This window comes from Lynx canadensis, chromosome B1 (genome assembly GCF_007474595.2).
Source record: "Lynx canadensis isolate LIC74 chromosome B1, mLynCan4.pri.v2, whole genome shotgun sequence".
Taxonomy (NCBI): Eukaryota; Metazoa; Chordata; class Mammalia; order Carnivora; family Felidae; genus Lynx; species Lynx canadensis.
In genome coordinates, this window is record NC_044306.2 from 165,275,084 (window position 1) to 165,287,420 (window position 12,337).

A 12,337-nucleotide genomic window follows, 5' to 3' on the forward strand; every position below is an offset into this window, starting at 1 on the left:
GGGCTCTGTGCTGACAGCACAGAGCCTGCTTGGGATTCTCTCTCTCCCTATCTCTGCCCCTCCCCCACTCACTCTCTCTCTCTCAAAAATAAATAAATAAATAAATAAATAAATAAATAAATAAATAAATTTAAAAAAAAGTTACACTATCAACCATGAATATGATCCCAATACCCTCAGAAGAAAAAAAAAGGCAACATCTTCAAATTTAATTGGTTGCTTACCTATAGAATTAAGTGCTTTTTCTTCTTTTATAATTTAACTGTTATTTCTCTAGTTTTCTATAGTAAAATTTTGCGTAAGAACACCCAACTGTTTTACACATACAAAATATATATGATGGATTTCTTAACATCAGGGAACATCTACAATCAGGAATGGAGAATTGTGGGTCAAGCTTTCAATACCAGTTAATGTACACTTCTGTTCAAAAGCAAACTCCTATTAAAATACTTTCTCATTCTAACTTAACTAAAGACCATGGGGGAAAGGAAGAGGGAAAATAGTTACAAACAGAGAGGGAGGGAGACAAACCATAAGACTCTTAAATACAGAGAACAAACTGAGGGTGGATGGAGGGGGTGGGGGAGAGGGGAAAATGGGTGATGGGCATTGAGGAGGGCACTTGTTGGGATGAGCACTGGGTGTTGTATGTAAGCGATGAACCATGGGAACCTACCGCAAAAACCAAGAGCACACTTTACACACTGTATGTTTGCTGATTTGACAATAAATAATTAAAAAAAAAATAAAGTATTTTCCCATCCTAAACAGAAGACGTTCTACCCTTCCATTTGGCACTTTTTAAAAAAGTGTCTCTTTGAAAGACGGAGGGAGAGTGTGTGTGTGTGCGGGGGAGTGGAAAGGAAAGAGGGAGAGAGAGAATCTCAAGCGGGCTCTGCGCGGTCCATGCAGAGCCCGACACAAGGCTCGAATTCACAAACCACGAGATCATGGCTCAAACCAAAACCTAGAGTCGGACGTTCAACTGATTGAGCCATCCAGGTGCCCCCCTTTTAGCATTTTATAAACATGTTAGGTGAGCACTTAAATATTTGTTTCTGGATGGTGAGACTGCAGGATCCCAAGGTGATATGTGGAATCATTTATTATATATATTTTTAAATGTTTATTTATTTTTGAGAGAGAGAGAGCACATGCGTACAAGTGGGGGAGGGGCAGAGAGAATCCCAAGCAGTCTCCCTGCTGTCAGTGCAGAGCCCCGGGGGGAGCTCCATCTCATGAATGCTGACAAATGGTGAGATCATGACCTGAGCAGAGATCAAGAATTGGACACTTAACCGACTGAGCCACCCACAGGCCCCACATCATTTATATTTCTTAATATTTTCGGTTTTTGAAGCAATGAGTCTCTATTATTTTCAAAATCAAATAAAGGTTGTTTGTTTTTGTTTTTGTTTTTTTAAGAGAAAAACGTTAAGTTCACCCAGTTTCAATAAAGATTTGGCTTGAGATTGGCATGCACTTAACATAGTTTTAAGCTGAGCTGTATTAAGTAAGGCCCATGAGTGAAATCTATTCCATTTTCAGACTAGCAACCAGAATACGATTTAGTCCACTCAGACTTATATATTAGGGTCATTAAAAATGTATTAGGGTTAACTTTAGCTTCATGCTCATGTGAACATCCCATTCACAACCTCTCCTCAAAGTTAATTTCTGTATCAGGTAATCTGCTGCTTTTGTAACTCAAAGCTACCCTTTGATATAGCAAATATTTCATAAGAACCTCTGTGTGGGTTTTCCTGTTGCACTGGGCATATACCAAGTTTAAGTAAACTTCTCATTCACTGATTTCCAAGTACACTGGCATTTCATTTTAAATGGTTCTTAGAAGTTTTTAGATTGGCTTGAGGAAAAATTCAAACATGGTATCATTTTTCTATGCTGTATTAATGAAACCAATTGTAACAAAAAGGACAGTAAAAACTTCCAAAAGGAAATGTGGGGAACTAATTAAACTGTATAATTTTGGATATTTTCCAATTTTCCATAAGAGAAAAATATACATGATTAACTAAATAAATACATTTGGCTTGAAAATGTATTAATTTTTTCCTTTTGAAAACTCGTATATAATAGCTTTTTGCTTAATTTATATATGCTAGCTTTTTGAAAGTAGGTATCAATTCGTAGCAGGTGACAAAGTTCTAAGAAGCTACCAATTTCAAGTAAACTATAAATATACTCCAAATAATCCAAATATGAAATAAATAGGACAAGGAAACTATAACATGATATATTCCATCTCATGAAGATCAAGTTTGAAAGGGAAATATGACTTGGGTCTGTGTGTTTAAAAAAATCAGCTGAGAAATTTATTAAAACCGATTGTAGGCAACTGGGGGTGGGGAATCTTACCATATCCAGAAATTAATAAAACACTTGAAAAAACAAGTATAAATTTAATAATAAACATTATGGTCAGGCTGTTTATTAAGGAGGCAACCACACATACAAGTTCAGCTATAGAAATGTTTGCAAATCAAACTTCATGTGATCTAAAAAGGACCATGCGTAATGTCAAAAATGGACGTCTGTACATTCAATAAAAATTTAAACATACATAGTCTAGATCATTCTAGAGTTATACAAATGTCTGGGGACAAATATGTATCTAATTTCCTTTCAAAAAAACTTTTTTTTTTTTATAAAAGTGATGTATTGAGATAGTTTTAAAAAGTATCTGACAATTATGAATGGTCCCCAGTTTTACAAAATGTGATTTCCAGGGCATGAAAACTGAAAAAAGTCAACTCTTCAGAGAGTGTTTTATATTATACAAACAAGTTCTGTAGAAAAATGATCCAGCAAATGCTTGAGTTAAGAATATTTATATTTTTTTCCAATTTTTTTACACTTTTATTAACACACTTACAAAAAAATAACATTCAAACACTGAGAAAATTAAATAACTTTGGAAGCAGAGCTCATAGCCTTCTGCTTACATATAAGTGACAATTCTGGGCTGTTGGCACAGAAAAATAATCAACATTCATAAAACCTTTACTACTATATATCAAACATAAGTTAAAATCATAGGCACTAGTTTATCAAATCCACATTTCTTCTGTAAGACTAACCACAGTGAATCCTTAGATTTTCCCAAACAGAAAAATTGGCAATACACAAAGGCTTTCTAGTAAAAAGGCAATTTTTCTCTTTAGGAACCTAAAAGCCAATAGTCTGTGGTAGTACGACAGCAGGTAAAATAATGTTTTACCCAACTCAGATCCAAATACGTTTTTAACAAGTGATGAAATATTTTAATAAAAAAAAAATAGACTTTTTTTCTGATGCAGCCATTTAAAAACAAAGTTAAATAACCTGAATACTCCTTTTGAAACAGATAATCTAACTTAATGTAATGGGTATTTCAAATAGAGTTAAAATTCCTTGTAATTATTAGATTGCAGCATATTTTTCTTTTGCAATGTTGCACTGAAACTGAGACCTATTTTGTGTATATATGATTTTAAAAAGAGACAGTGGCTAGTTGTTTTACTTAAGATTTTTTTACATGAGATACCCCCCACCCGAAGCAGATGCTTTCTTTATCTTCCTCTGAAAAGCAACATTTTTTTAGTACATCATCATGTGGAATTCTGGCGCCATCCTTTCCTGACCCACACCCATCACCCTCATAGTCAAGGATAAAATTTCTTCCTTGCATTGTACACCAAAATACACTAGCACTGGCAGTTTCAATCTCCAGCTGCTGGGCTAACTGAATGACTCCCTATTGGTCAAGCTAATAAAAAATACCAAGGTGTCACGGCAGAATGGGGGTCTTGGTTTTAAAAGTTTTATCAATTTCTCAACCTATCAACCTCAACGCTATCCTGAATATCAAGTTTCTCATTTCTCTCTCAATATCTTTTGCCAACTTACAGAATGTCTTTGACTAACAGGAAATGAACTTTCGTTCAAATCGCTCAAATCCTTTAGGTGACCTGACAGCCAATATTTCAGAGCCATTTAAATTAAATATCTCAAAACAGACCTCACCATGAAAAAGGAGAAGCCTGCTGAAGAAAGTTTTAGTCTGGTAATTGTCTAGGAAAACCAAAATAAGTGATTTCCAGGATATACCTAAGGGCCACTAGACAGCAAGTATTTAACAGGTTAGAGTCATATATAGTGGGTTTCCTTTGTTACCAAAAATGTAAAAATTAACGTAAGGCAGAATCTAAGTCAAAAGGGACAGTATTTTCAAGGATGTTTTATACAGTTACCTAGTTTAAAGTGGATCAACTCAAGTAGGATTCAGCAGACTATACTTTCCTACCACATAACAGACCGTTGTGTCAATAGTAACAATACAACTGTCATTACCAGAGATTTTGTAAGTTAAGTGCATAGATTTTTTTCCCCCTCTCTCTCATTGTATGGTTTTGTTCCAGGTTGTAAGCACTGAGGCGGTGGTGTTTATATCAAGATTAAAGACACATACTACTTGCTCTTTCCTATCATGGTAACCTGTTAATAAAAACATGATCTCTTAGTTCTCTAACAGATATAATAGCATGTGAAGAAGTTGGCTTCAATAGCAAAGGCTATCTTTCCTGAGCCAGGAGCTATAAAGTTTAGAAAGATTGTACAACTGATATTAAGCCCTTTTGGCAATCAAAACAAACACACAGAAGTCCGATGTGTCAATGCAACGTGGTGGATGCACGGTGTAACATTATCTCGCGGCGGTGATACGTGAGCTACATCCAAAACGTAAGGTTAAACAAAATGACAGTTTTTCCAGTGAATCTGCAAAAAATAATTTATAGAATTCTCACAAATTTAGGTATCACGTTTGAAATCCCTAGCCTAGATTTCTTCCTACCCCCACCCTCCCTTCTATCTCAATCTAGTTTCTTGGAGTACTAGTGAAACATTTTACATAATTAGTCAGGATATTAGTTCTCATTAACACAAATATTTATTGATACTATTTATACAGTAAATTAGGTTGAACGTGAAGTTTTGGATAGCTTGAATTCACCATTTTCTTGTGCACAAAGGTATTCTCTCATTTACAAATGGGCATTTCTCTTTGGCATCCGTTAGTTTTTTGCCCAGATATTGGCCTCTGTCAAATATTAAAAAATCAACTTAGTTTCTATTAAACAAAACTAAATGTGATTCCATGGAGAGTGATTGCATGATTACCAAACACATCTGATGTTAAATGTCATTAAAGTGCTGCTTGATCATCTCTGTCAGTTTGTGCTAATTAAGACAGAGAGGGCTGGGATTTATCAATCCCCAGAGTCTTATCTGAACAGTCTGCATATAAAAGTTGTCTTTTAGCCTGGTGAAGGGGTATCCATGAAGCTGTGGACCTCTGCATTCTCATCTCTGCTGGTCAGTAACAGCCATCTTTCCAACTGTCATCTTTCATGCTACCATAGGTTTTAGGAGCTGGCAAGGATCTGAAATAAAGCAATTTCATTAAGTGATTTAAAAGGCTTTATGAAATGTTACCATATATATTAATTACTTTGTAGGAGGCACCCTGATCCACGAAGGTTGTTCCAGGGGATCACTGAGGTCAAAAGTCTAAACAGCTTATTCGCATCACGCAAGTCCCACCCTTGGCATTTCTACAACTTTCAAGTTTTACTGGCTGTCAGGTGACTTCACTAACATCTTTTTGTTAACACAGCCACTACAGTAAAAGAAAGGAAGACTCTCATTTCTTCCAACAGCATGGATCACCAACTTTTAATTAATTAATTAAAGGGGTGGGGGGCAGAGTGATGACTGTGATAGGAGAGACTTAGCATCACCATAATTAGAGAGGTAAAATGGCACCGTGCTTAAATGGACTTTTCAGTCAGACATACTTAGAACTGAAAGCCTTTTTATTGTGTAGTCTCAGGCAAATTACTTCACCTCATTAAATTTCTATATTCTCCTCTGAAAAATAAGGATAGCCACAGTTCAATGTTCATGCTATTGTAAAAGTGCATTAAGGTCCATAGAAGTTATTTAGCAGTGTAGCTGTTGCACTCTACTACTGAATTCAGAAATGTAATTTATCTGACAGTGACAAAGATGTGGGTAACTCAGTTTAAATGCTTACAAGATGAAAGCCTTTTCAAAGTTTGAAAACCACCCTCCTGAATTATACTCAGATTTGGTAGCTATAAGTTTTGTCTTAAATCTCGCTCTAGGCTCTGATATGCTTCTTTATCTTTTTTATTTTATTTTTTTTAATTTTTTTTTTTCTTTTTCAACGTTTTTATTTATTTTTGGGACAGAGAGAGACAGAGCATGAATGGGGGAGGGACAGAGAGAGAGGGAGACACAGAATTGGAAACAGGCTCCAGGCTCTGAGCCATCAGCCCAGAGCCCGACGCGGGGCTCGAACTCACGGACCTCGAGATCGTGACCTGGCTGAAGTCGGACGCTTAACCGACTGCGCCACCCAGGCGCCCCTATGCTTCTTTATCTTTACTGAGAAACGTTATATTCAAAATGAACAAATATCACAACCAAATTGAGTGGTTCTAACATTCTTTTTTCTAGGAGTTTTTGGAGATGCCTAATCATGTTAGGTATCTGAGCAAATCTGATCTGAACCAAAATGGTATGATACCCCGATGTCTTAAGTGATGATTTCTTTAAAACAATAAAGTAATGTTTTATTCAAATTCTACAAAGACTCTAATGGGAACTAGTAGGACTCTATGTTTGCTACCACAAGTGGTGAGGGGAGTGATTCCAGTCTACCCACTTTCCTATGCTCAAGACTGCTGGAACAGAACATTTGCTGCTTACCTGCGCACAGGCTGTGCAAGTTTGCTGCGAGGCACTGGTATACCCCCAGCAGAAGGGGCACTGGGTCTGGGCAAGCCGCTTCTCATCGCTGTTGTCCCTGCAGGTCTGGTTAAAGTAGTGCTGTTGATATTGTGGGGAGGATTTGCTGGGACTGTGTTCTGAACCATGGGCGGCCCAGGTGAAGAGGTGTTTTGTGTGAGCTGTGTTGTTTCTTGGCTACCAGGAGAACCAGAGCCATGGTTACTAAATGCTTTTACTGGTTGCCGGAGAGCCAAAGGAGATGGTGCTGCAGGGGAGCGGAATTTGCCTGGAGAAGGTACTGCAAAATGGCAAAGAAAAATCAATGCTTTTAGTAGAAACCAAATGTAAGTGAAATCAGTGCTTTATGTTACACTTGATAATATCAGTACATCTGTATTCACAACAACTCACTTGACACAAATGCAAGGAATAAAGAATATTTGTGGGCTAACAGAACAACTGGTAAGTCCTAAACAACCAAGTCCTTACTCAGAGGACTGCAACTGTCCTTCACAACCGTGTTTTAACTACACCAGCTAGGAATCCACAATACCAAACAGAAAAGGCACTGAAGGATTTGAGGTCACTGTAGCAGCTAACCTGGGCCACATTCTGGAAATGAAAAAAAAAAAAAAAAGTGACTCCACATGGTTGCTAGAATTTGGAACATACTCTCCCTTCAAAAAAACATTCATGCTGGGGCGCCTGGGTGGCGCAGTCGGTTAAGCGTCCGACTTCAGCCAGGTCACGATCTCACGGTCCGTGAGTTCGAGCCCCGCGTCGGGCTCTGGGCTGATGGCTTAGAGCCTGGAGCCTGTTTCCGATTCTGTGTCTCCCTCTCTCTCTGCCCCTCCCCCGTTCATGCTCTGTCTCTCTCTGTCCCAAAAATAAATAAATGTTGAAAAAAAAAAAATAAAAAAAAATAAAAATAAAAAAAAAAAAACATTCATGTAAACATGTATCAAGTAAGTCCTGTATCACCTACAGCATAACTTAAGATTTGGAAGTAAAACATTAAAAGCAAAATAAAACTGCCTCTATTGGTGTGTTTCGCCAAGTAGAGAAGTTCTAAGTCTAGGGGCATATCAAGATGTGTATGAAGTCAGAGGATAAAGATAGTACATTCTTCTGGAATGTCGATTCTACTATGTGATAAGTTAAAACACCTTTATATCTTCCCCACCCCAAATAAATGAATATTAAAATAAATAAGTTTTCAGCATAAACATTTTAAAGAACAACTATTACAGATATATTTTTAAAGATATAAAGAGAAATATAAACATAAAGAGAAATAAAAGATTTTTAAAAGAATTAGAACTTTTTTTTTTTAATTTTTTTTTTCAACGTTTATTTATTTTTGGGACAGAGAGAGACAGAGCATGAACGGGGGAGGGCCAGAGAGAGAGGGAGACACAGAATCGGAAACAGGCTCCAGGCTCCGAGCCATCAGCCCAGAGCCTGACGCGGGGCTCGAACTCACGGACTGCGAGATCGTGACCTGGCTGAAGTCGGACACTTAACCGACTGCGCCACCCAGGCGCCCCTAGACAGAACTTTTAAAGATGAAAAGCTTACATCCAAAATGCTAAGTTTATTAGATGGGAATTAATAGCATTTTAGATTGTACAGAAGAGGTGCCTGAAGATACAATTAAGAATTACCTAAACAAAAGCATACAGAAAATAAAAAGACTCCAAAAAATACAATGATAAACCTTCAGTGTACAACAGGTCAAGATTATATAGTCTAACATACGCAACTGAGGTTCCAAATGGAGAGGGGTATAAGAGGGATGGAAAATAGTTGAAGAATGGCTGAAAATCTTTCAAATTTAATGGAAACTATAATATCACATATTTAAATATGTTCAAAAACACTCCAAGCATAGCAAACAGAGAACACCACATCAAGGAACATTGTTGCCAAGTTTCTAAGATGAATAATAAATTTAAAAATATTAGAATACCTTTTTTAAAAAAACAGAGGAACCAAGATAAAATAACACAGACTTCTCAAAAGAAATGAAGTACGCCAAAAGACAATAGAAAAACATTGTTTAAAGTGATTAAAAGCTGTCAATTTAGACTTCTATACCCAGAAAAATTACTTTTTAAAATTTTTATTTACATTCCAGTTAGCTAACATACAATGTAATATTAGTTTCGGGTGTACAATATAGTAATTCAACACTTCCATACAGCACCAGTGCCATCAAAACAGTGCACTCCTTAATCTCCATTTCCTATTTAACCCGTTCCCCACCCACCTCCCCTCCAGTAACCATCAGTTTGTTCTCTGTAGTTAAGAGTCTATTTCTTGGTTTGCCTCTCTCTCTTTTTCCCCCCTTTGCTCATTTGTTTTGTTTCTTTAATTCCATAAATGAAATCATATGGTACTTGTCTTTGTCTGATTGGCTTATTTTGCTTAGCATAATACTCTCTAGCTCCATCCAGGTCATTGCAAAAGGTAAGATTTCATCCTTTATCATGACCAAATAATACTCCATCGTATACATATACCACACCTTCTTTATTCATTCATCAGCTGATGGACAACTTGGGCTGTTTCCATAATTTGGCTACTGTAGATAATGCTGTTTTAAACACTGGGGTGCATGTATGCAAAACTATTTTTCAAAATTAAAGTCAAACCACAGACTTTTAAAGACAGAAGTTGAGAAAAGTTATTGCCAGCAACCATTTACTAAAAGAAATGTTAAAGGAAGTTCTTCAGTACAAGAAAAATGATACCAAATGGTAACCCTGATCTGTATAAAGCAATAGTGCCAGGAATGGGAAATACATTGGGAAATATAAAGATCTTTAAAAAAATCATATTTAAGTTTCACTAAAAGATAGCAATTTAAAATAAAAATAAAAACATACTCGGATTTAATACACACATAGAATTAAAATAAATGACAAAAGTGGCAAAAAGGAATGGGAAGGAATGAAAATATACAGTTTTAAGAGTACATTATGGGGAGCCTGGGTGGCTCAGTTGGTTAAGCATCTGAGTCAGGTCATGACAGTTTGTGAGTTGGAGCCCTGTGTCAGGCTCTGCACTGACAGTGCTGAGCCTGCTTGGGATTCTTTCTCTCTCCCTCTCTGTCTGCCCCGTACTCTTTCTCTCTTTCAAAAAAAAAAACAAAAAACAAAAAAAACAAGACTCTTACATTATAAGGAAGTGGGATACTGCTTGAAAATAAACTGTAATAAGTTAAATATGCAAAAAAGTGATGTATGAGAAGTAAACCAACAATAAAAATAAAGTGTAATGGTTTTTTTTGTTTTGTTTTTAAAAATTTTTTTTAATGTTTATTTATTTTTGAGACAGAGAGAGACAGAGCATGAATGGGGGAGGGTCAGAGAGAGAGGGAAACACAGAATCTGAAGCAGGCTCCAGGCTCTGAGCAGTCAGCACAGAGCCCGACGTGGGGCTCAAACTCACGGACCATGAGATCATGACCTGAGCCGAAGTTGGACACTTAACCGACTGAGCCACCCAGTGCCCCATAAAGTGTAATGTTAAAAGGTACTTAGCTATTCCAAAAAAATTACAAAGTAGGGATAAAGGAACAAAGATCTGAAGGGACAAAGATAAAACAAATTGTGAGACAGTAGATTTTTTAAAAATTTTTATTGTTTTTTAAATGTTTGGTTGTTTTTGAGAGAGAGAGAGAGAAAGAGAGAGAGAGTGAGAGTGTGTGTGTGTGTGTGTGTGTGTGTGTGTGAGTAGGGGAGGGACAAAGAGAGAGGGAGACACAAAATCTGAAGCAGTCTCTAGGCTCTGAGCTGTCAGCACAGAGCTTGATGTGGGGTTTGAACTCACGAACTGTGAGATCATGACCTGAGCCAAAGTCAGATGCTTAACTGACTGAACCACCCAGGCGCCCCGGGAGACTTTACACCAACCATATTGATAATTAACTGCAGTAAATATGAATAGTAATCACTCCAATGAAAAAGTAGTGATTGTTGTTGGTATGCACAGAAAAGAGCAACATGCTCTCTAAAAAGAAACACATTTTAGACATAAAAATGTAAGCTATGAGAAAAAGGACAAAGATAACAACAGATCAAATTGATCATGAAAAAGCTGCGTCTATACTATCAGAAAAAAAGATTACCATCAGAGATAGAGTTCATACGTTAAAGTTGATTCAGATGAGAGCATAAAAATTCTGTGTATATCCAAAACCAGATGCACAAAACACATGAAACAAACAGATATAACTGAAAGATGGGGGGAAAAGTCTATGGTTAGATATTTCAACACCACAACTCTCTCGGTAACTGATAAAACAAATAGAAAATCAGAAAGGACACAGAAGATGAACTGGCTTGACATCTACAGAACACTCTACTCAACTGATCACAGTTCAAATATTCATCAGCAGGTGAATGAGTAAACAAATTGTGGTATATCCACACATTAAAATACTACCCAGCAATAAAAAGGAGTAGACCGGTGATACAAAGGATGACTCTAAAAATTATGGTGAGTGAATTAAGTGCCAGACACAAAACAGTACACACTGAAGGACTCCATTCGTATAAAATTCTAGAAAAGGCAAATATAGTTTATGGCAACAGCAGATCAGATATTTGCTTGAGGTTGGGAGGACTGACTAGGAAGGAGTACAAGGAAACTTTTGGGGACGATGGAAATGTTCTAGAACTTTACAATACTGGTGGTTACATGAATGTGTATTTTTGCTGAAATTCAAATTTTGTGTTTAAAATTCCATCTGAATACAGCTGACTTTAAAAAAACTCCAAAAGGGACTCCACAGTACAGCATAGCTGAGAAGAATGTCTCTCGAATCAATCATGTCCTGGTCCCCAACAACTGTTACAGTCTCCTCTGGCAGAAAACTGAAGATGACCACAGGGCCTTGAGTACCCCTGAACAGCAAATTTCATGATCTTCATAGAAGATTTTTTTTTTATTTTACATAATCCATATTCCCCTTTCTATAGATAGTGACTATAAAAACATTTTCACAGTTCCATTCTCTTCAATCCCACCTTTGTCTCCCTTGCCAGACTAGTCTCTACCCATGTTGTTTCAGTGCCTTCCTGGAGGATTACTGAGTAACCAAGGCTCTAATTCATCTAGTCACTACCTAAGGATGGGGCCTAGACCTGCTCCCTAGTACCAACTCCATAAAAGCCATCTTTAGTCCTAGCTTTTCCCATAGTTGGGAGTCTTTCAACCAGGTTTTTGTTTTCGTGGGGATGCAGGTTTCAGATAGGAGCAAGAACAAAGTTCAGAGGATCATAAGTTTCAAAGAGCATTCTGGAAAAGTCTGAGCAGTCGGGGAAGGATGGCAAGGAGGTCAGATTAAAAAATGCACTAAAACACTGTGAATGACAATCTGTTAAATGAGGGCTGACTGAAGAGTTCTAGGCTTCCTTCTTTTTTTTTTTTTTTTAATTTTTTTTAAACGTTTATTTATTTTTTTGAGACAGAGAGAGACAGAGCATGAACAGGAGAGGAGCAGAGAGAGAGG

General features: G+C 37.0%; 1 protein-coding gene across 3 annotated transcripts in view; it reads right to left on the reverse strand.

Moving 5' to 3' along the window:
- Positions 1-2,421: 2,421 nt before the first annotated feature.
- The window catches only part of SLAIN2 (SLAIN motif family member 2), a 73,991-nt gene continuing 64,075 nt past the window's right edge, over positions 2,422-12,337 (reverse strand). For 2 of the 3 annotated variants that reach the window (XM_032592995.1, XM_030313909.2), the window contains 2 exons: positions 6,799-7,117; positions 2,422-5,447 (listed from right to left, as the gene is read on the reverse strand). In XM_032592995.1, coding sequence (XP_032448886.1) covers positions 5,381-5,447; positions 6,799-7,117 — 386 coding nt within the window. In that variant the 3' untranslated portion in view covers positions 2,422-5,380. The remainder of the gene's footprint in view (positions 5,448-6,798; positions 7,118-12,337) is intronic. The other variant, XM_030313908.2, reaches the window with a different exon arrangement.